The sequence below is a fragment of the Doryrhamphus excisus genome, linkage group LG9, assembly GCF_037039965.1.
Source record: "Doryrhamphus excisus strain RoL-2023G ecotype Guam linkage group LG9, RoL_Dexc_Guam_v1.1, whole genome shotgun sequence".
Classification (NCBI taxonomy): Eukaryota; Metazoa; Chordata; class Actinopteri; order Syngnathiformes; family Syngnathidae; genus Doryrhamphus; species Doryrhamphus excisus.
This window is the reverse complement of record NC_136365.1, coordinates 20,305,742-20,331,201: the sequence shown is the minus strand read 5'-3', so window position 1 is coordinate 20,331,201 and position 25,460 is coordinate 20,305,742. Positions and strand designations below refer to the sequence as shown.

General features: G+C 41.2%; 1 protein-coding gene and 1 long non-coding RNA gene across 4 annotated transcripts in view; one reads left to right on the top strand and one right to left on the bottom strand.

The window, feature by feature from the left end:
• hhip (hedgehog interacting protein) overlaps nt 1-25,460 on the bottom strand; it is a 46,023-nt gene that overhangs the window by 9,442 nt on the left and 11,121 nt on the right. For both annotated transcript variants that reach the window (XM_058065310.2, XM_058065331.2), the window contains exons 3-11: nt 23,061-23,205; nt 22,137-22,338; nt 13,592-13,743; nt 11,817-11,990; nt 10,393-10,536; nt 10,177-10,295; nt 6,280-6,403; nt 4,351-4,496; nt 2,598-2,679 (exon numbers count right to left, since the gene is read on the bottom strand). In XM_058065310.2, the coding sequence (XP_057921293.2) occupies nt 2,598-2,679; nt 4,351-4,496; nt 6,280-6,403; nt 10,177-10,295; nt 10,393-10,536; nt 11,817-11,990; nt 13,592-13,743; nt 22,137-22,338; nt 23,061-23,205 (1,288 nt within the window). The remainder of the gene's footprint in view (nt 1-2,597; nt 2,680-4,350; nt 4,497-6,279; nt 6,404-10,176; nt 10,296-10,392; nt 10,537-11,816; nt 11,991-13,591; nt 13,744-22,136; nt 22,339-23,060; nt 23,206-25,460) is intronic.
• LOC131122958 (uncharacterized) overlaps nt 1-25,460 on the top strand; it is a 51,589-nt gene that overhangs the window by 22,181 nt on the left and 3,948 nt on the right. The window contains exon 5 of one of the 2 annotated variants that reach the window (XR_013628150.1): nt 22,123-22,203. This is a non-coding gene — a long non-coding RNA (uncharacterized LOC131122958). Of the gene's footprint in view, nt 1-22,122; nt 22,568-25,460 lie in introns of those variants that run through there. The other variant, XR_013628151.1, reaches the window with a different exon arrangement.

The window sequence follows — 25,460 nt, the reverse complement described above, 5'->3', positions numbered from 1 at the left end:
ATCCGATTATATATTCATTCGGATTGGCACTTTTCTTTGGGAATGAGGTGTATACAAAGGTTACATTCTTTCCGAATGGAATTGGAATATTTGGGTCCATGTATACGTGGATATTAATTCATTTTCTACCGCTTATCCTCACGAGAGTCGCGCAGGTGCTGTCTTCGGGCGAGAGGCGGGGTACACGCTGGACTGGTGGCCAGCCAATCACAGGGCACATATAGACAAACAACCATTCACACTCACATTCATACCTATGGACAATTTGGAGTCGCTGACCAAATTAATTAACCTAGCATGTTTTTGGAATGTGGGAGGAAACCGGAGTACCCGGAAAAACAAACTCCACACAGGGATGGCTGAGGGTGGAATTGAACTCGAGACTCCTAGCTGTGAGCGCTGCATGCTAACCACTCCTTCACCGTGCAGCCATCATGCATTATTCATATCAATGAATTTAAAAAAATCACTTTAACACAATATGTTTATGATAAAAATGTGCGCATATGTACATGTGCTCGTGCGTGTGCTGAAATAAATGAAGTGTCAACGTAGCCGAGTCGGACAACAGGTGCCTCGGTGTTTTCCTTCCTCTCAGCAAAATAAAACCTGCTGTCAAACGCTCTGAAAATAACCAGGGCGCTGTAATTTTGCCAGCGTGAATCCAGCCAGCTCCGCAGTGTTGCCGTTAGCAATACCCGACACTAACATAGCGCAATGCAACGCTCGCTCTCCCGTTACAGGCGCTCTCGCATTTGCTTTGGCCGAGGCAGGTGGGCCATGTGACGAGTCGCTTGGCCCGCGGGAGTGAAGGGAAAGCTGGAAGTGGCGAGGATTTAAGAGGAGCGTGATTAATTGCAGCTTCGTGGGTTGCGTCAGCGTCAGTCGCCGGATCGTGTCTCCAACAGTCATTTTATTGGGTATGCTTCTACTTCGCCTCGAATTCCGCCTCTTCAAAGATATTTAACCACACTCGAGGCCTTAAGTGCTTAAGTCTGCAAAAACACAAAAACATGATAGCTGGAACCATCGTCGTGCGAAATGTCAGCAAATGTGGCGAGCGTCTGAGTGGGTTTTGCTTGTTTTTTGGCTTTTTTGTGATGCCGCGTCGGAAAAGTGAAAAACCCGTAATGATAGACGACCAGAAATGGGACACATTGTGTGACATGGTTGCCCCCACATGACTTCTTCAAGGTTGAGTAGTTTACATTATTTTAGTTTTATTGTACTATTATTATAAATCCCTTTAGAGCCCTTTAGACATAAAATAACACCCCTATAGTCACCTTGACACTTGTATTACCCAATATACACTACCGCTCAAAAGTTTGGGATCACACTCAAGGCCTAAGTCAACACAAAAACACAAAAACATGACAGCTGGAACCATCGTCGTGCGAAATGTCAGCAAATGAGCGTCTGAGTGTGTTTTGCTTGTTTTTTGGCTTTTTGTGATGCCACCTCAAAAGTGTATATTCAAAGGCGCCTTCAAAGGTTGAGTAGTTTTACATTATTTTAGTTTTATTGTAGTATTATTAGAAATCCTTAAAAACCCTTAAAAATCCTTAAAAATCCTTAAAAACCCTGAAAAATCAAACGTTATCGTCATTACGAGCCTCTTTGCAACCTTCTTAATATGTTTTGTTGACAGCATTAGAGCCCTTTAGACATAAAATAACACCCCTATAGTCACCTTGACACTTGTGTTACCCAATATACACTACCGCTCAAAAGTTCTTGGATCACACCCAAGTCCTAAGCGCTTAAGTCTGCAAAAACACAAAAACGTGACAGCTGGAACCATCGAAATGTCAGCAAATGTGGCGAGCGTCTGAGTGGGTTTTGCTTGTTTTTTGGCTTTTTTGTGATGCCGCGTCAGAAAAGTGAAAAACGCGTAATGATAGACGACCAGAAATGGGACACATTGTGTGACATGGTTGCCCCCACATGACTTCTTCAAAGGCGCCTTCAAAGGTTGAGTAGTTTACATTATTTTAGTTTTATTGTACTGTTATTATAAATCCTTATTTAAAAATCAAATGTTATCGTAGTTACAAGCCTGTTTGCAACCTTTTTTGTGATGCCACCTCAGAAAAGTGTATATGCCCCCACATGACTTTTCTTCAGCGGTGGCTTCAAAGGTTGAGCAATTTTACGTTATTTTAGTTTTATTGTAGTATTATTAGAAATCCTTAAAAATCCGTGGTTACATCACTAATGTGTGTGTTCCACAGCGGAAAAAGATACAAGAATCGCAAGAACGGAGAGGCCTTTTTACGATGCAAATGTATTACTCTTTTGAACGCATATTGTTTTGGGGAGCCAAACGCTTAAACTACACACTCTCAGATATTTGTTTTCTTATAGAGTTGTGCATCGTTTTTTTTGTCCTTGTTAGACATTACCGACACCTAGTGTCCAGTGTAGAATACTACATATCAACACAGCGTCTTTGAATGCGTCTTCTGAATGCCTTATATGGTATTTACTTATTAATTCATATATTTTGGAACAAAATAAGACATGAATGAAGCTGCAAAATGTAAAGCGCGATGTGGCATAACCAGCGTTGGCGATTCCGCGGTGTAAGATTTTACCTTTTGGGGTCCACCATCTTGTAGAGTTTCCCACTGTGCGACTGTGCCATGCTTTTACTGCTCGCCAGTATGTAGACCTCACCTGAAATAAAAAGGAAACGGTCACATTAAAAGGCAGTCCATCTGTGAGAGACTTTTTTTATGGGTGGATTGAACACTCGTAAGTGGGAACCATGCGGATAATTTAATGAGGAACAAACCCACAGCTAAATTCCATAAGGGGACAAAGTGTAAACATGTGTCTGAGGGACACACGCCCCCCGACCAAAACGCTCGCCACCGCTGGGTTCCGACGTGATTCTCGTCAAATCCCGATCAAATGCGTCAAATCTGAAAGACCTCCTTAAAACAACTCTTGACAGCTGGCGAGAGCCGCGATCACACATTTATGACGGCTGTCGTTGAGTGAGTGTTCGACTTAATCAGAAACACTGGAGCTGACAGTTCGTAATCCCGCCAGTGACTGGTGGGGGTCCAGCTGGTATCGTGTTCTCCGTATCACATTATGGCGCTCACCTCGCTTCACCCGACTTGATCTCAGTGCTCCCAAAGTTAAAGGCAACACACCGCTCAGCGTCGTAGGTGGGCCGGCGCTCGAAAGCCGTGCTGTTTTATGGAAATGATACCGAATCCAATAGGAAGTACATATTTAATATCCTGTTGACCTCAAGTCAAAACAATATAAGCAACAAGTGGCTACATTGTTCATATAGATAGGGATGCGTACAAAAACTTGCTATCGTAATGGCGCCGACTTAAACAGTAGGAACCGGACACAAAAAACAAAGTTTCAGTGCTAAATAACAGCAGACTCAGCCACCTCTAAAAAGGGCTTGAAAGTGATACTGTAATTTTTCAACTTTATTGCCTACCTTAAAGGGATAGTTTGGATTTATTGACAGTTACTATGGTACCCATGATGTCATTCTATGGTCATATCACCTCGTATTTCGGTATGAGGTACATTATAAAAAAAAAAAAACAAAAAAAAAAACAAACTGTATTATGGAAAGCAGGAAGTGAACAAATGTAACAGTTACTGATTGTAAAAGTACCAGATGATGGAGGGGTAGGATTTAATAAGCTTTGCTTCTTCCGACTCCTTTTGGACATGTGGGGGGGGGGGGGGGGGGGGTGAAAAAAAATGTATGAAATAAAGTTAAAAAAAAAAAAACTTAAACTGTATTATGGAAAGCAGGAAGTGAACAAATGTAGGGGTAGGATTTAATAAGCTTTGCTTCTTCCTACTCCTTTTGGACATGTGGAACTGGGAACTGATTATGTGATGCATTCAATTGTAATCTGATGCATGTTCAAATGAAATTAAACCATTAGCATTACCATTAGCATTACCATGAGCGGTCCCCCGAGTCCAGTTCTGGAGCGCCTTGGCTACCTCACTCACATGTGTGTTCCACAGTGGAAAAAGATGCGAGATACGCAAGAACGGAGGTTTTTTTTATGATGCAAATGTATTACTCTTTTGAACGCATATTGTTTTGGTGAGCCAAATTGTCATGGAAATCCGAAATGGGACCAAAAAAAATCATCGGACCAAAAAAATCTGAACTATCCCTTTAAGACGCAAAACAGCAGTGCTTGGTTTCATTGTGGAACAGCAACAACAACACGCGTCCTCGTTATCCACCAATCACAGTCATGGTGAGGGAAAATGCCAAATTCCGAACACAATGATTTGCCGTTTGTCAATGATACCCAACTCTACGTGGACACCTTTCATCACGATACTAACCCAACTCGTCTTCGCCGAATCCCAGGATGTGTCCGACAAGCGTGGAACCGCAGGAGCCGGCTGTTCCCAGGCAGAGTGGTTTCTCCTGCCACTGGTCACTCGATGCCGATGGCGTTATTGACGACTTCTGGAGAATCCGCAGGTTCCTGAGACAAACACATAAAAAAATCAGAGCCACTGTTGAGTGTGCATGGAATTGTGTATTCACTCAAATAGTAGCCTCTACTCTAATAGACGCCGTGCCTCTGTTAAATTGCGGGGTGTGTAATTAATTGACTTGAATAAACAAATGAAATGCGATAATAACGCACCGTATCACATTCGGTATCACTAGCCACGTTTACATGAGGACTTTTTCTCTTTCCGAATGACCTTTCCGAAAGCAATGGTATACATGGAAAGGAATATTCCAATGGCGTGTCTACATGCGGCGCTATAATCAACCAGAATAGTCAATGGGGCATGCCCAGTAAAACTGTTCTCAAATATCTTGCTTTTTATTTTTCTACACAAAATACGATGAAAAATAAACAAATCCAGAATAAAGAAAATCGATCAATCAGTAATAAATAAATAAATATAATAATAATAATAATAAAATGGCAAATAATAAAAACTTAACAAACCACATATAGTTGGTGGGTAGACAAATTATTTTTTTCCGATTCAAATGAACAAAGCATTATTAGAGCCCTGTAGACATGACAAAACACGACTATAGTCACATTTATACTCTTTTTATTTACAACATATTGCGCAACTGCAGGGTCTTGAGACACATGCTAACTCGCAAACTAGAGAGCTAGCGACCTAAACGGTAGCCTTCAAGTTATTTCCTTTAAACTTAAATAGCCAAAAACTTACCACTTCCACACGGATAGGGAGGATAACTATTAACAGTTATTTAACCTTTAACATGAACATTAATCAAACGTAATAATTTTTTTCTGGGTACATGATACCATACAGCAGCCGTATCAAACTTGCGCGGGTCGCACTAACATTAAACTTTCATATCAAGGCGGGGGCCTCAAACTAGTGGTCCTGTGGGCCACATCAGTGTTTGAGACCCCTGGTTTAGATTCTGTTCCACAGATGGCGCTAATGCACACCAAAGCTGCTTGCCAACCGCCAATAAACAACAGAAGAAGAAAAAGAACGCAGTCTGACAACTTTCCGATTGAGCGGGTACAAGATACCTCAATCGGATTGGGGAAAGGAATATTCCAACCCTGGGAATCCCATTATATATTCATTGGGATTGGCACTTTTCTTTGGGAATGAGGTGTATACAAAGGTTACATTCTTTTCGTTTGAGCAAATAACCCGAATGGAATTGGAATATTTGGGTCCATGTAAACATGGTTAATGATACACTACTGTTACTGATACACTATGTGTCACAAAGACGTGGTATCTGTAAAGCTGAAGTTGACGATGTTTGCATTTATGCCTGGTACCCTCTGCAGTTGATTAGGAAACTAGTATCGGCCATTTTTTGGTTAGTGTCACATAATGTCTGATGTGTCAGATCCCAAACTGGTGCTGCTAATAAGCTAACCGCATATCGTTTTGTTCCTTTTATTTACTTCCTTTGCTTACTCCAGCGTTTACTGTTTGACATCAGCAAACGAGGATGAATTACAAACCAAAGAAAAGTGTGAACAGCGCAGGGCAGGATGTCCGATCTCCATTTACACCGAACTGGCTGTGCCGCTGTGGTGAAAGTAACACAAAACCCGTCCCCCCCCCCATGCGGTTGGAACTTTGTATTGACCCTGGCACGACATGACGCAAGGGACCGACTGAATCGGGTGAGAACGAGAAAGAAAGAGAGACCAGCTGTGCTCATCTCGCTAAATGTCGGAATAGCGCAGCTAATGTGGAAATCACTTCGTCATCAACAAAGGTTTGTACAGGTTGACTTACCCGAGCTTATCTCCGAACACGTAGCTGCCATACAATCTCCTTGACTGGCAGCCCCTGTAGATGAAGCCCCCCACTGGTGGAGCTCCTCCAATCGACTGCAGGTCGTAGACGGAAGGTTCGTTCTCTGCACAAGGTAAAGAAGATGACATTTTGGATTAAAGTTACGTTACTGGAGTCTTCCCATGTTCTCTGCTCATCATCAGGAAACCGGAGTACCCGGAGAAAACCCACGCATGCACGGGGAGAACATGCAAACTCCACACAGAGATGGCCCAGGGTGGAATCGAACTCGGGTCTCCTAGCTGTGAGGTCTGTGCGCTAACCACTCGACCGCCGTGCAGCCCCATTCATTTTGTACCGCTTATCAGTCGCGGGGGTGCTGGAGCCTATCCCAGCTGTCTGGGTACACCCCGGACTGGTGGCCAGCCAATCACAGGGCACATATAGACAAACAACCATTCACACTCACATTCATACCTATGGACAATTTGGAGTCGCTAATTAACCTAGCATGTTTTTGGAATGTGGGAGGAAACCGGAGTACCCGGAGAAAACCCACGCATGCACGGGGAGAACATGCAAACTCCACACAGAGATTGCCGAGGGTGGAATCGAACTCGGGTTTCCTAGCTGTGAGGTCTGCGCGCTAACCACTCGACGCCATGCAGCCCGATGTAGAACAATAGTGCCTCATTTACTTATTCATTCATTCATTTTGTACTGCTTATCCTCACGAGGGTCGCAGTGGGTGCTGGAGCCTATCCCAGCTGTCTTGGTACAACCTGGACTGGTGGCCAGCCAATCACAGGGCACATATAGACAAACAACCATTCACACTCACATTCATACCTATGGACAATTTGGAGTCGCCAATTAACCTAGCATGTTTTTGGAATGTGGGAGAAAACATGCAAACTCAATACACAGAGATGACCGAGGGTGGAATTGAACTTGGGTCTCCTGGCTGTGAGGCCTGCGCGCTAACCACTCATCCACTGTGCAGCCCGCAAAGCAATCAAAAATCTTGAAAAGGCTTACTGAGCTAAAGTCGTGGGAGAAAACCCACGCATGCACGGGGAGGACATGAAAACTCCACACAGAGATGGCTGAGGGTGGAATCGAACTCGGGTTTCCTAGCTGTGAGGCCTGCGCGGTAACCACATTTAATTATAATTATGAATTTCTAACTTCGATCTGTTGGACGTCAACGGTATCGCTAGTGAATACTAGTGTACTGATACTGTATCATGTACATGGCAATACTGATACTGATACCGATACCGATACCGATACATTGACCCACCCCAAAAGGAACATTCATTCATGCATTTTCTACCGCTTTTTCCTCACAAGGGTTGTGGGGGGTGCTGGAGCCTATCCTAGCTGTCTTGGGGCGAGAGGCGGGGTACACCCTGGACTGGTGGCCAGCCAATCACAGGGCACATATAGACAAACAACCATTCACACTCACATTCATACCTATGGACAATTTGGAGTCGCTAATTAACCTAGCATGTTTTTTTTTGGGAATGTGGGAGGAAACCGGAGTACCCGTAGAAAACCCACGCATGCACGGCGAGAACATGCAAACTCCACACAGAGATGTGCCGAGGGTGGAATTGAACCATGGTCTCCTAGCTGCGAGGTCTGCGTGCTAACCACTCGACCGCCCAAAAAGGAACATTTGAAGCTAATAAACGTTGTTAGCGGACAATGTCATCCATACAAAAAGATGTCAAGTATTACAATACTAATACAGTACTAGGTTTGTCATAGGGACGGTGGAAGAAACCATTAGATTTTGGGTGTGGACATTCTCTCCAACATCTCAGGGCCGTACGACACGAACCTTGGCAGGACGCTGCATCGGTTCACAAGTTTGATACTGATGTAATAGGACTTTATTTTTGGATTGCAGTTGTCTTTGGCAAAGGGAAATATGAATGGAGGGTGGCGGGCTGATTTCCCTGCGGCAATCACTTGAGTTTTTTTTTTTTTTATAATTGGCTAATGTCACAGAACAAGGGGGGGGGGGCAAAGTATACACTCCAGTTGCCAAAGTCATCATTATTAAGACGCACACAAGTCATTTGTTTGCGAAGAAAAGTGTGATAAAAAGCAGTCCGAGACGTCGGCATCCATTTCCTCATCGTGAGCGGTTTTCAACAATGCTCAGCCATCACCCCTGCGGTTATTAGTGTTGACAAGCTCCAAATCTTACGTGCCTTTGGCATATCGGGATTCCAAGAGGTGGGGGGGGGTCTCATATTTGAACCTTCATAACTTGGGCAGGCGTCCCGGAGTATTTCTCAACCTGTTCCCACACAGCGCTGCGTTCATACGTGAATATCAAGACGTGTACGTTTGTGTGTTGCAAGTACTCTTTGTCAGACAGTATTGACATGAAGAATATATACTATGAACCATACGTTTGGAGACAAGTATCCATGCAAGTTGAACGAGAAGGCGGGTCTACACTTTTTTTTTGACTGACAGGTACAAAATAAGTCACAAGGTGGTGCTTGTACAACTCACCGTAATCTTTCCCTTTGGAATTCTCCAATATTCTTGTGGAGTTTTTGTCAGGAAAAACACTGTGCTCGTGCTGTTTTTTACAACTTCAATCAACTGAAAATTATGATTTTACTATAGTATTATTATTTTACTTGAATATATATTTTTTAATTTCAATAAACTGAAAATTATGATTTTACTACAGTTTATTATTTTACTTAAATATTTTTTTTAAAATTTCAATAAACTGAAAATTATGATTTTACTACAGTTTTATTATTTTACTTAAATATATTTTTTAAAATTTCAATAAACTGAAAATTATGATTTTACTTTTAATACATACATATGTGTATATATATAAATAAATAATCATAACTATATATGTACATATTTTATACTGTTATATTATGACTGTTCTTGTATAATAATGTTTTTTGTCTTAATATTCTAACTTTATTCTCATAAAATTGTTACTTAAAACATATACTTGAATTATTTTTTAAAAATCATTAAAGTACATATATATTAAAGTGTAAAAATATATACTTTGATGATTTTTTTAAGTAACAACTTTATGGGAATAAAGTTTGAATATTAAGACAAAAACATTATATAAGAACAGTCATAATATAACAATATAATATAATACAATTGTTACTTAAAAAATCATTAAAGTATAAAGATATATACTGTAATGATTTTTTATGTAACAATTTTATGGCAATAAAGTTTGAATTTTAAGACAAAAAACATTATTAAAGTTAATAGTATTTAAGTATAAAAATATATACTTTAATGATTATTTAAGTAACAATTTTATGAGAATAAAGTTTGAATATTAAGACAAAAAACATTATGATAATTCTTTATTATAATGAAATAAATTTCATTAAACTGAAAATTATGATTTTACTTTTAATATATATATATATATAAATAATCATAGCTACATATGTACATACTTTATTCTGTTATATTATGACTGTTCTTGTATAATAATAATGTTTTTTGTCTTAATATTCAAACTTTATTCTCATAAAATTGTTACTTTAAAAAATCCTTAAAATATTTAAAAAAATGTCATTAAACTGAAAATTATTATTTTACTCTGGTGATATTACAAATAGTTTTTTGCATAACATCATAATTTGTCTTGTCATTGTAGATCTCATACTCCTTTGCAGTATTCTTATTATAATAATTCGTTATTATAATAATGTATTCTTCATTAAAAAGCCGATAATTAGCTTCCTGGTGATGCAATCGAGGTTGTGCGGGATCAACTGGTATCAACAGTAAGCTAGCGCTCACACGTCTCCCATTTACCTCGACATGGTGTACTCAACCACACGGGGAATGTAGTCGTGCGGCCTGACTCACCGTAATCTTTCCCTTTGGAAATCTCCAATATTCTTGGAGTTGTGGAGTTTTTGTCGCTGGCGTCCGTACAGAGCATGAGGAGACTCCCGTTCTCGGTCTGAAGACGATCCACCGTGCACCTGAAGAACGCAGAAGGGTTCATGAATGATCACAGAAGAACTACAACAACAGCAAGAAAAAGTGTACACACATGTTGAAGTGTGACTTTTAACCAACCTGCCTGGGTCGTGTAAACCGTGAGCAAAAATCTCCGGCGGCTGGTTGGTGCTGTTGAAGTAGGGGTTATCCCGCGGTATGGAATAGGGGGCTGTACAAATGTCCGTGTCCACATCCACCCGCAGCATGGAGCCCGTGAAATCACTGCCGACACACATCAGGAAAACATTCATTCATTTTATACCGCTTTTGCTGGAGCCTATCCCAGCTGTCTGGGTACACCCCGGACTGGTGGCCAGCCAATCACAGGGCACATATAGACAAACAACCATTCACACTCACATTCATACCTATGGACAATTTGGAGTCGCTAATTAACCTAGCATGTTTTTGGAATCTGGGAGGAAACCGGAGTACCCGGAGAAAACCCACACATGCCCTGGTCTCCTAGCTAAAAATATAAAAATATATAATCATAGCTATATATACACGTACATATTTTATACTTTTATATTATTTTTATTATTTTATTATTTTTATTTTATTATTTTTATTTATTATTTTTATTAATTTTTTTGTCTTAATATTCAAACTTTATTCTAAAATTGTTGGTTAAAAAAATCATTTAAATATATATTTTTTATTTCAATAAACTGAAAATTATGATTTTACTTTTAATATATAAATAATCATAGCTACATATGTACATATTTTATTCTGTTATATTATTACTTTTCTTAGATAATGTTTTTTGTCTTAATATTCAAACTTTATTCTCATAAAATTGTTTAAAAAATCATTAAAATATATTCTTCTATATTTCATTAAACTGAAAATTATGATTTTACTTTTAATATATATATATAAATAATCATAGCTACATATGTACATATTTTATTCTGTTATATTATGACTTTTCTTGTATAATAATGTTTTTTGTCTTAATATTCAAACTTTATTCTCATAAAATTGTTAAAAAATCATTAAAATATATTCTTCAAAATTTAATTAAACAGAAAATTATGATTTTACTTTTTATATATATGTAAATAATCATAGCTACATATGTACATATTTTATTCTGTTAGATTGTGACTTTTCTTTTCTTAATGTTTAATGGATAATGTTTTTTGTCTTAATACTCAAACTTTATTCTCATAAAATTGTTTAAAAAATCATTAAAATATATTCTTAAAAATTTCATTAAACTGAAAATTATGATTTTACTATATATATATATATAAAATGAATCATAGCTATATATGTACATATTTTATACTGTTATGACTATTCTTGTATAATAATGTTTTTTGTCTTAATATTCAAAACTTTATTCTCATGAAATTGTTACTTAAAAAATCAAGTACTGTACCGGGTACTGTGAGGTCTGCGCGCTAACCACTCGACCACCGTGCCGCCCAACTCAAGAAAACATGACATTGGGAAAAACTCATTTCACCATCGTTTCATCACCTCCACCTCACCTGAGTCCGTCCATCTCCTCCATATCATCCAGGGTTATCATGCCGTCACCCAAAGCGATGTACAGGAGACCCTCGGGGCTGAACAGAAGCTGCCCGCCGAGATGCTTCCGGTGCAGCTCCGCCACTTCCATCAGCACCCGAATGGTCCTGGTGTCCACTTGGTTCGGGTTCTTCCTGAAAGGGACAAGCAATACAAAAGAGGCGTGAGTGATTCAAGTGCCATCATGTCCAGATTGTGGCGAATCTACACCACGGCAAGCGATGCATGAATGTCACATGACATACGGAGCAGCAATAACGACACACATAGGCATAGTGAGTCTGTGGAAATGTGTGACCCACTTTCTCCATCCACCGTGACGCTACTTAACACCTCTTTTGGGAAACGGTGTCAAATCTGTGGTGTTGGGATTTTTATATCCAATTATATAATCGTATGGAAATCAGTCCAGGAGTTTGGAATAGCTCGCTTTTCGCTTTGGGTTTACAAATTATATAAGCGTTACTAGCCTCTACTCCAACTTTTCAACAACAAAGTTTCCATTGACACTTAATGCACCATTAGGGTTTTAACTAAACATTGGAAAATAGATTTAAAAAATATATATTAAAAACAGATAGCACTATCAAAAATATCAAAAATTTGATAGGATTCACAAAGCCCCCTGATGGAACATAAAATAATTGAAAAAAAAATATTCCAACATATGAATAAATTATTTCTATTTTAAAATATATATATATTAAATATATATATATAAATATAAATAATCATAGTTACATATGTACATATTTTATACTGTTATATTATGACTGTTTTTTGTCTTAATATTCAAACTTTATTCTCATAAAATTGTTAGTTAAAAAATATTATCATTAAAATATATTAAAAAAATTATTAAACTGAAAATTATCTTCTTAATTTATTTCATTATTAATTAATTAATAAATATTTTACTTTTAATAAATAAATATATATATAGTCATAGCTATATATTTACATATTTTATACTGATAAATTATGACTGTTCTTAGATAATTTGTCTTAATATTCAAACTTTACTCTCCTAAAATTGTTACTTAAAAAATCATTAACATATATATTTTTAAATTTCATTAAACTGAAAATTATGATTTACTTTTTATATATATACATAAAATCATAGCTATATATGTACATATTTTATACTGTTATATAATGACTGTTCTTGTACAAAAGTGTTTTTTGTCTTAATGTTCAAACTTTATTCTCATAAAATTGTTAGTTAAAAATAATTAAAATATATATTTTTAAATTTCATTAAACTGAAAATTATTATTTTACTTTATATATATATAATATCATAGCTATATATGTACATATTTTATACTGTTATATTATGACTGTTTTTGTACAATAATGTTTTTTGTCTTAATATTCAAACTTTATTCTCATAAAATTGTTAGTTTAAAAAATCATTAAAATATATATTTTTAAATTTCATAAACTGAAAATTATTATTTTACTCTGGTGATATTACAAATTGTTTTTTGCATAACATAATTTGTCTTGTCATTGTAGCGCTCATACTCCTTTGCAGTATTGTTAGACAAACCACAGTGACGGTCAAGTGGGAACATTAATAGTATATAAAACTGAACAAAATTTGAATTTGAAACTTTATAGAATGTATTTTTCATAAAAATGCAGATAATTAGCGTCCTCGTGCGGTCTAGTCAGTCCGGCGAGCGACCGGTATCAACACTAAGCTAGCGCTCACACGTCTCCCATTTACCTGGACACGGTGTACTCCACCACACGGAGAATGTGGTCGTGCGGCCCGATGGCCCAGCGCTCTTGGTTGGTGGTGTAGGAGACGTAGAGCTTGCCATTCTTCTTATAATTGGGATGGAATGCCAGGCTTAGCAGGCCCCTTTCATCTCCTCCCTGCAGTCAGACGGGAAGCACAAAAGATCCAGGAGTTAATTATGTCCCGCCTCAGCCTCTGCTCGGTCGTGTGGGTTGGGAATCATCCCCCTCCGCAAGCTCTCCCCATCCCGTCGACCATCTTCATCACGGCCAAGGCCGTGCATGTGCATGTGCATGTGCATGTGCAACACCCCCCCCCCTCCCTAATCCCTCTTTTTATTTATCCATCACATCGCCTTTGACACCCCGAGCATTCTCTCATTCTTCCTTTTCAAATCTGGCCTGTTTCACTTCACACCTTCACCAACCTCCTTGAATATACCATTACCAACCATTAGAAAGCATTTGACTCCGAGTGGAGTTGCACAGCCCACACCCCCTCCCCCCCCCCAAAAAAAACCCCCCGCCACCTCCTACGCCTCCTCTCCCTGCAGTTTGGTTATGTGCGCTTGTCCTCAGGGTCGGGGTCCCCTGCGACGCCCGGGCCCTCAAGGTGGCCTCCATTGTGCGGTGATTTGTGTGTGTAATCTTTGGGGGATATCCGTGAATGCCGCGCTGAGTGGCTCAAAGAATTTATTAGCTCACACACAGTTCATAGAGAGCACAAAAAGTGCTTTTTGCCCCCCCCCCCACACCTCCAACCAACCCCCACCCCTTCTCTACCGTCCTTGCGCCTTCCTGGTTTAAACAAAACGCTTGCAAAATTTAGTGCTGGTTGGGTTGATTGCCGTGATTGCCCCGACCTTCCCACCTTAAAAAAAAACAACTCAAAACCCAATGTGGGGGGGTTATGCTGGAGCCTATCCCAGTTGTCTTTGGGTGAGAGATGGGGTACACCTTGGACTGTTTGCCATCCAATCGAAGAGCGTGAACGGACAAATTTGAGCGGGTACAAGATACCTCAATCGGATCGGGGAAAGGAATATTCTATATCCGATTATATGTTCATTGGGATTGGCACTGAACATATAATCGGATTCATGAATATTCACAAATATCATTGGCACTGAACATATAAAACCCACGCATGCACGGGGAGAACATGCAAACTACACACAGAGATGGCCGAGGGTGGGATTGAACTCGGGTTTCCTAGCTGTGAGGCCTTCGCGCTAACCACTCGTCCGCCGTGCAGCCTAAAATTATAACATTCATCCATCCATTTTCTACCGCTTATCCTCAAGAAGGTCGCAGGGGGTGCTGGAGCCTATCCCAGCTGTCTTCTGGCGATAGGCGGGGTACACCCTGGACTGGTGGCCAGCCAATCACAGGGCACATGATGCACTCCCCCCTCCGTTTTCTTTTTTCTTCTTTTCTATCCCCTCCTGCTCCGGTCTGACCACTCCAAATTTGCAAATAACAAAACGTCATTCATTCATTTTCTACCGCTTTTCCTCACAAGGGTCGCGGGGGTTGCTGGAGCCTATCCCAGCTGTCTTCGGGCAAGAGGCGGAGTACACCCTGGACTGGTGGCCAGCCAATCACAGGGCACATATAGACAAACAACCATTCACACTCACATTCATACCTATGGACAATTTGGAGTCGCTAATTAACCTAGCATGTTTTTGGAATGTGGGAGGAAACCGGAATACCCGGAGAAAACCCACACATACACGGAGATGGCCGAGGGTGGAATTGAACTCGGGTCACCTGTGCACTAACCACTCGTCCACCGTGCAGTCTAAAATTACGGCATATTGTATTAAAATTAGGTTTTATGATTATGATGATGCAATTTTTTTTATATTCTAGGGTTTGGAAACTCTGTATGCCGGAAAACACAGTGTATTTAACCTAAAAAAATAAATAAAAATAAAAATAAAAATAAAAATAAAAATAAAAATAAAAATAAAAATAAAAATAAAAATAAAAATAAAAATAAAAATAAAAATAAAAATAAAAAATAAAAATAAAAATAAAAATAAAAATAAAAAATTCAGGGAAAAAAACCAAAAAAAAAAAACCTGTGTGACAAACCAGAGATTACACATCATGTAGTGGTTTACTTCCTGGTTTACACAAAATGCTTGCAAAATTCAGTGCTGGCTGGATTAGAGTAAAAAAGCTAAATAAGGAAAAGTTGCCGTCTCGGCAACATGTTTAGAAAACATGGAAATTTCTTGTGTAATATGTAAACCTTTGTCTCACCCAGTGGAGGCCGCACCGTGGCGTGTCGCTACCCTGGTGGTCCTCCCGTCATAGTTAGCTGTAATAATCAGCAATAGCATTTGGTTCCCTAGGCGAAGCCAGACAGCTCGGCCCTTCTTTATGTTGCGCTCCGCTCACTATTTCTTCTTGACAAAAGAATGAACAGAATGCCAGGCTTTAGGTGTGAAGAATGGTTAGAAAAAAAAAAAGTGCTTGATGGCTTTCTGTGCTTCTTTTATTATTGCCTCTTTCAGCTAAGACGTACAAAAAGAGAGTTAAGTGACCGTCGTACACACGCAGGTGAAAAATCCTACACAATTGAACGTTTCAGGACAAATTCGAATAAAAGTTAAATGCTGAACGGCCATTTTGCTTGTGAGACTTTAGCTCAGTAAGCCTTTTTAAGATTTTTGATTGCTTTGCAGGCTGCACGGTGGAGGAGTGGTTAGCATGCAGGCCTCACAGCTAGGAGACCGGAGTTCAATTCCATCCTCGGTCATCTCTGTGTATTGAGTTTGCATGTTTTCTCCTAAATTCCGAAAACAATCTAGGTTAATTGGCGACTACAAATTTCCTATGATTGGCTGGCGACCAGGGTGCACGGAGGTCTGGTGGTTAGCGTGCAGACCTCACAGCTAAAACACCCGAGTTCAATCCCACCCTCGGTCATCTCTGTGTATTGAGTTTGCATGTTTTCTCCCACATTCCAAAAACATGCTAGGTTAATTGGCGACTCCAAATTCCCTATGATTGGCTGGCGACCAGAGTGCACGGAGGTCTGGTGGTTAGCGTGCAGACCTCACAGCTAGGTTCAATTCCACCCTCGGTCATCTCTGTGTGGAGTTTGCATGTTCTCCCCGTTTATGCGTGGGTTTTCTCCGGGTACTCCGGTTTCCTCCCACATTCCAAAAACATGCTAGGTTAATTAGCGACTCCAAATTGTCCATAGGTATGAATGTGAGTGTGAATGGTTGTTTGTCTATATGTGCCCTGTGATTGGCTGGCCACCAGTCCAGGGTGTACCCCGCCTCTCGCCCCGAAGACAGCTGGGATAGGCTCCTGCACCCCCGCGACCCTAGTGAGGAAAAGCGGTAGAAAATGAATGAATGAATAAAATTGTGTACACTTATTTAAATTATCTATAATTATTATTTTCTTAGCTGCACGGCGGTCTTGTGGTTAGCGCGCAGACCTCACAGATAGGAGACCCGGGTTCAATTCCACTCTCGGTCATCTCTGTGTGGAGTTTGCATGTTCTCTGGACAATTCTATGGACAATTTGGAGTCGCTAATTAACCTAGCATGTTTTTTTTTTTTTGGAATGTGGGAGGAAACCGGAGTACCCGGAGAAAACCCACGCATGCATGGGGAGAAGGTTTTATGATTATGATGATGCAATTTTTTTTTATATTCTACGGTTTGGAAACTCTGTATGCCAGAAAACACAGTGTATTTAACATTAAAAAAAATAAAAATAAAAATAAAAATAAAAATAAAAATAAAAATAAAAATAAAAATAGAGAGGGAAAAAGAGCACATGTATTGGACCGGTGTAGCCTGTGTGACAAACCAGAGATTACACATCATGTAGTGGTTTACTGCAACTTTCAGTTCTGTTTGGATGTTGTCAGAAACAGACAGTGACACGGGCCACATGTGGAATCAAACATCGATGACTCGCCGCAAAAGGAATGCACCAGAAGAGACCCACACTATACGGCGCAGGGTTTCTAATCAATCGGAATATTAAGCGTCGTGAAAGCTTCTGAGAAAACCCCCCCAAAACAACGAATAGATAGTGGCTGGCTGGATTCAAACAGAAAGAGGAGGAACTTGGGAGAGGACGGACGTGTCAGACGAGAGGCCAGGAGAAAGTCAGAATGTTTTATTGTCCGAAAAAAGCCTCACGTCGAGATGCTGGCTGCACATGCAGAATGTGGAGGTGAAGCGACCCGTATCACTAAAATAAACCAAAAGGTAACCGCCATTCCGAAGATAAACAGTGTTGCAATGGACGGAACTATTTGCTCCCTTGCTAATAACCCCGCGGATTGCTTCGTTACAATTGGCGTCCCGTTTATGGAGCACTAAAATACGGCATCTGTCGACATGCTTCCCAGTCAGGCGGAATGAATCTTTCGAGGTATTATCTTTTCATTTGCTGCAAACACCTGCTGCTGCCGCATTCCTCGCTTCCCTCCACTCGAGTTCTCCGCGGCGCCAGCTTTGTTGGCATCAGCACACTCGCAAAACTCTGCAGAATGTTGGGGAAAAAATGAAGCATCTCATTGTGCCTTTGACCTTTTAGCCCAGGAAAGGAATACGGTCAAATGCATGTTGTTTGGAGGGTTTACATCAGGGGTGTCCAGAGCGGGAATGGAAAAATAATAATAATAATAATAATACATTTTATTTGTATAGCGCTATACTAACTATAACGCTCACAGGGGGGGGTCAGGTAAATATCGTCTTAAAGTCCAACACATATGGGCGTATAATTTTAATATGTTATAATTTTATGCTGCACGGCGGTTGAGTGGTTACTGTACAGGCCTCACAGCTAGGAGACCCGAGTTCAATTCCACCCTCAGCCATCTCTGTGTCGAGTTTGCGTGTTCGCTCCGTGCATGCATGGGGTTTCTCCGGGTACTCCGGTTTTCCTCCCACATTCCAAAAACATGCTAGGTTAATTAGCGACTCCAAATTGTCCATAGGTATGAATGTGAGTGTGAATGGTTGTTTGTCTATATGTGCCCTGTGATTGGCTGGCCACCAGTCCAGGGTGTACCCTGCCTCTCGCCTGAAGACAGCTGGAATAGGCTCCAGCACCCCGCACGACCCTTGTAAGGAAAAGCGGTAGAAAATGAATAAATGAATGATGTTTTGTAAATTTGGAGTGGTCAGACCGGAGCAGGAGGGGATAGAAAAGAAGAAAAAAAGAAAACAGAGGGGGAAGTGCATTTTTAGACAAAATGTCTAAACAACGATGCCACAACGATGCTACTCCGGGTTTCCTCCCACATTCCAAAAACATGCTAGGTTAATTAGCGACTCCAAATTGTCCATAGGTATGAATGTGAGTTTGAATGGTTGTTTGTCTATATGTGCCCTGTGATTGGCTGGCCACCAGTCCAGGGTGTACCCCGCCTCTCGCCTGAAGACAGCTGGGATAGGCTCCAGCATATGTCGATTATGAAACCTTTTTAAAATAAATAAATCCTAGATTAATCAGTTAGCTGTTATCGTGGTCAGTCAGGTCCGGAACCACGATAAACACGGAACAATTGTAAAAATCTGATATCGCTGTATTAATATTTACCGAATAGCATGCACACATGCCACAACAATAGAAGTAAACAATACATGGAATCAAATCAAATCGCCGTACCACTCAAACCACGTCGATGTAAATCCAGTCCTCGACCGGCGTCCACGAAACATTTCACAAGAGTTAATATTTTTATCTGGCCCATAAAAGTCAAAGAAAGTATTTTGGCTCTTTTTGCAGCGTTTCTGTCTGCAGCTGTCATGGCAGCCAGAGATAAAGAGGATAACATGCTGTGACTTATTTGTTCAAAGTGTGATATATCACTTCATTGCCACTGATCCAAAGTGCTGATACATGTCAGTGGTCTGTCAGCTTTCTCTTGTGGCTCACAGATGTCTTCATTTGGAAAAAGACACGCAACATGTCTGATTGTTCTAATGTTGCACAGGCCTTGTTTTTTTGTTTTAAAGAAGCAAGGTCAAGCATGGAATTTGTCATGATTTACACAACTCTGCCTTCAATTAGAAAACATTACATAAAGGAGAAGAAGATCCCTCCACAAAAAAACTGCATATGCACCCCGAAAAACTGCTGAAAGTCAAGTCTTATCCAATATGGCTTTGGAAGTCGGAAGAATATCAAACGGTTGCGGTGAGCATGACTTGGATGGGTGCAGAGATCACGTTACAGGAGAACACCCACAGTGCTGCAGCGTGGAGCCCCCACACCAAAGCAGCACAGCATTGTTTCGATGCCGCTTAATTGGCACATGGAGGCGGTGGGGTGGGGGTGTGGGTGCCCCGAAGGAAGGAGTGGGGGGGGGTACAGGAGGAAACACAGGACATTACAATCAAAGCATGATGATAAACCTGTTATCTGGCCCGTCTCTTGGGGGGGTGGGCAGGGGGGGCTTTGTATAGAAGGCAGCTCCATCCTGTTGATGCTACCGGTAAACACCTTAACCCCCATAGTTGTGTCCACCCTGTGTGGCTCGAGGTTGGGGGGGGGGGGTCACCCATCACAGAACAAGACTCTCGGGACTGAGCCCCCACATCCTAAGTACCGTCATAATCACGTTATGCAGAGCCGGTGAAGAAAAAGAGAGGGCGGGGGGGGGGATTCGAACATCCCGTCGGGGGCAGTCACAAATTCAAATGCCACACTTGCTTTGACTCCTTGTAAACAAATTGTGAATGGTGGCATGCGTGAGGGGCAAACTTCCTGTCTGGGAGCGTGCCCCCTCGAAAATATCTCAGCAATGACATCTCCTCATGCAATCTGAAGAATTCTAAACAATTGAAATAAAAAACAAACAAACAAAAAAAAAACTCTGTCAATACAGCAGAGCAAAAAGTTAGCAAGCCAATCTACAACATCCGTTCCAGGGTCAAACTGTTATAATTTTAGGCTGCACGGTGGATGAGTGGTTAGTGCACAGGTGACCCGAGTTCAATTCCAACCTCAGCCATCTCTGTGTTGAGTTTGCGTGTTCGCTTTGTGCATGCGTGGTTTTTTTTCCGGGTACTCCGGTTTCCTCCCACATTCCAAAAACATGCTAGGTTAATTAGCGACTCCAAATTGTCCATAGGTATGAATGTGAGTGTGAATGGTTGTTTGTCTATATGTGCCCTGTGATTGGCTGGCCACCAGTCCAGGGTGTACCCCGCCTCTCTTGCCTGAAGACAGCTGGGATAGGCTCCAGCACCCCCACGACCCTCGTGAAGATAAGCGGTAGAAAATGAATGAATGTTTTGTTGTTTTGCAAATTTGGAGTGGTCAGACCGGAGCAGGAGGGGATGGAAAAGAAGAAAAAAGAAAAGGGGGGAGTGCATTTTGAGACAAAATGTCTAAACAACGATGCCACAATGATGCTACCCCCGGTTTCCTCACACATTCCAAAAACATGCTAGGTTAATTAGCGACTCCAAATTGTCCATAGGTATGAATGTGAGTGTGAATGGTTGTTTGTCTATATGTGCCCTGTGATTGGCTAGCCACCAGTCCAGGCTGGCCACCCCCCGCGACCCTCGTGAGAATAAGCGGTAAAAAATAAATGAGCGAATGTTATAATTTTAAGCTGCACGGTGTGCGGGTGGTTAGTGCGCAGGCCTCACAGCTAGGAGACCCGAGTTCAATTCCACCCTCGGCCATCTCTGTGAGGAGTTTGCGTGTTCTCCCCATGCATGCGTGGGTTTTCTCCGAGTAGTCCCATCAAATTTGATGATTTTTTTTCATATTGAAATTAAATATGTTCATTTTAATTCAACTGTCATGTCAAGCGAATGTTATAATTTTAAGCTGCACAGCGTTCAAGTGGTTAGCACACAGGCCTCACAGCTAGGAAACCCGAGTTCAATTCCACCCTGCCATCTCTGTGTGGAGTTTGTATGTTCTCCCCGTGCATGCGTGGGTTTCCTCCGGGTACTCCGGTTTCTTCCCACATTCCAAAAACATGCTAGGTTAATTAGCGACTCCAAATTGTCCATAGGTATGTGGACAATTTGGAGTTGCTGGGATAGGCTCCAGCACCCCCGCGACCCTCGTGAGGACAAGCGGTATAAAATGAATGAATGAATGAATGGAACTAAGCTCACCATAGACACTGTAACACGAAATTCGTCGTGTGTAGTATCGTAACAATGTGGTATAGATTAGGGAAGCCATTAACCCATCTTGTGAGAATTAGCAGTGAGCACAATGCGAGCTGTATGTACAGTTAATTAGCAGAAAATAGCATAATGATTGGCCGCGATCACGTTTGATGAATGAGCTCTTGTTTGCCGCAATTATATAATTGAAGACTAATAGTGAGCAGGCACGGCTTTTAAGGGATTTGTCCCAGCACAGAGATGTTCCTCACGGTCAACAACACGAGCGGCGCTGGTGTTTACATAAGTGTAAACACTTTCACAGTAAATCTGTGTCGGAATACAAATATGTCCACTTGGTGAGAGCAGGTGTTTTTTTTTTTTTTGCAGACTTCCCCGCCTACCTTCAGGCCGCTCTGCACCAGCTTGTGGATATCCAGGAAGGGCTCCTTGAGCAGCTGGAGTTCATGGGTGAGTATCCGGACAAATCCCTCCCTTTCCAGGACAAAGAGACGCTGGGATCCATCCCCGCAGTGCACGACGGCCACCGGCTGCCGCAGACCACTCAACACCTCCTGGGCACAGTAGCAGTTGTGTTTGTGTTTCCTGGGCAACGGCGGAGATACAGAGAGGTCAGAGAGGAGGACACCGCAGGGACGAGCAATGCAGTTTGGTAATAGGGATTAGGGCAGGGGTGGGAAAACTACGGCCCGGGGGCCACGTGTGGCCCAACAAGCGTTTGGATCCGGCCCGCCAGTTGCTTTCTGAGTATTTCAACTTTTAACATACAAACTGGAAACATGACTTGCAAGTCGGATGTCTTATTTATTTAAAATATATATTTTTTTTTAAACTGTAAAATGAAATGTCATAGTTTGATGTGGTCTGATGTTTAAAGTGTAGTTGACTCCATATTGACTCCATATGTGCGGTTTGCAGCTACTCATTGCCATTCACTGGACATTGTACTTGGATATAAGACAAACATGTGACGATTTTTCAGCCTCGGGGAAAACGGACATGAGAGCCCGCCCCTTTTTGGCCCCCCAAAAAAAGGTCAAAGTTTGTAATGATGTTGAGGTGACCAGACTGACGCATCTCTATTGTGTTAGCAAAGCACGCTGAACAAACTTGGGGATTAAACCGGGTAGCGCTGTCTCTGAAAGTGTAATAACGGGCCACTGAGCATGTGACTCCACCTGTTGCTTCTACGCAAACATGCAAAATCAAGCTTGAATGCGATGAATCCGACCGAAGAAGAAAGCTATTTCCAAAAATAATACCATGCATGTGCATATTCCACACTGAATAAACATCTGGCCACAAACCTGCTGATATCTTCGATTTTCTCATCTCCCAAGTAGTTGGAATCTTGGCCTTGCGGTTGCTTTCGTTGAAAATCTGGAAAACATAGGCTGGCATCTCGTCTCCCGTAGTATTGGCAGAACTCGTCCACATCGGCTTGGAATAATTCTAGCAAACACAGAAAGCATACGGACGGGTCGATATGTGCAATGATAAATTAAACAGAACGGAATTTTGTTTGTTGGCGAATGAGTTAGGAATTGTCTGTGCAATATCTATACACGGGATAAGAGACAAGTGATGAATAATAGATACACAGAAAGGAAAAAATGATATGTGTGTGTTGGTGTGTGAGATGGGTCAAACCAAACCACAGGGAGGAACGAGCAAAGAGACGTGAAGCCAAACCAAATGTGGACAAGATTTTTTTCAGGCTGAGAGTGGGAATGCATTCTGGATTATAATTTACACTGACATGAATCTGGCATATGTTCTAATGTTTGTGCGTATCAAATAATAAATACTTGACTTTGCTACAAACATTTATTGACAACGTATACCAACTGTCAGTTTGATACAAATGTATGCCGTCTCCTGGTGAGCCAACGAGACACGGGAGACATCTTTGGGAAATTGGAAAAAAAAAAAAAAAACCTCAGGAACTCAAATGTTTGGCCTTGGGTATATACACTAAACAGGACTGAGTATGTTTAGGATATTAATATTCTTCGTACACACAAACATATCATGGAGTAGATTGGCTCAATGTGCGGTCGATTCTTGGCTGCAGTGTTTTTTTTTTTTGAGACTGGAGAACCGAGTTGCCCTGTCGATGGAACATCGATGGAAACAAAATGACTTGTTTTGGGGATCAACCAATAGCTGAGATGAAATGAAACAAAAATAAAAATTTTCTTCAAATAACATCTGATTATGGGGTTGCTACAGCGGATCTTTTTGATCCACATACTGAGGCCTTTACATTTCGGATGACCTTCCTAACGAATACCGATGATGCTTACTAGTGGAGATTCGAACCCGAGGCGTCCACGCCAAAGTCCAAAACGCTAACCACTACACCACCAAATAAATGCCATACAGTGGTACCGCGCTTTTAAATGTTAATCCGTTCCAAACGTTTCAACCAAAGCCGAAACTTCCAAAAAACTAGTACATTTTTCCCATAGGAAATATTCATTCTGCCGCTTATCCTCACGAGGGTCGCGGGGGATGCTGGAGCCTATCCCAGCTGTCTGGGTAAACCCCGGACTGGTCGCCAGCCAATCACAGGGCACATATCGACAAACAACCATTCACACTCACATTCATACCTATGGACAATTTGGAATTAACGCTAATTAACCTAGCATGTTTTTGGAATGTTGGAGGAAACCGGAGTACCCGGAGAAAACCCACGCATGCACAGGGAGAACACGCAAACTCCACACAGAGATGTCCGAGGGTGGGATTGAACTCGGGTCTCCTTGCTGTGTGGCCTGCGTGCTAACCACTTGTGGTATTGCTAACACAATATTTATTAATTCATTCATTTTCTACCACTCATCCTCACAAGGGCCGCAGGGGGTTGGATCCTATCCCAGCTGTCTTCTTTGGGTGAGAGGCGGGGTAGACCCTGTACTGGTGGCCAGCCAATCACAGGGCACATATAGACAAACAACCATTCACACTCACATTCATACCTATGGACAATTTGGAATTAACGCCAATTAACCTAGCATGTTTTTGGAATGTGGGAGGAAACCGGAGTACCCGGAGAAAACCCACGCATGCACGGGGAGAACATGCAAACTCCACACAGAGATGGCCGAGGGTGGAATTGAACCCAGGTCTCCATAGGAAATAATGTAGTTTGATTCCACATACTGAAATGCTATTGCTTTTTAACGTAGTCCTAGCATATAAGTGTTTCATATTTAGTTCTTCCCAACTAGTTCTTGCAGTTTGTTTTTGTTTTGGCCCCATGGCGGTTTACTTGCAATTATAGTCCAAAAACTCACACTTGTTGCTTGACTGCAGCTCTATTTTTTTATGTGTGCTTAGTGTGAACAACATGGCATCTGCAAAGCTGATGTTTAAGGTAATAAAGGTTCTGTTATTATTGCTGCTGTTCAACAATATAGAACATTTAAAAAAAAAGCAATCGCACATATGGAGGCCGATCAATACCCTAGGCCTGATAAATGCTTAATATTCAATAGTATTCAAAAAGCAACTATATAATGAAACACAGAAAGCTACTAAGAACAGCATATAGCCGTTTTTGACTCTCTTTGACTGGCATTCAGTTGCACTGAAAAAAAAAACAGCGCTGTCCAAACAATATTCCCAGCGAGAAGCAAAGTGAGCAGGGCGCCTCATGAAACCCCCTTTGCGACCTAAAAACAATCTTGGCAATATTGTTT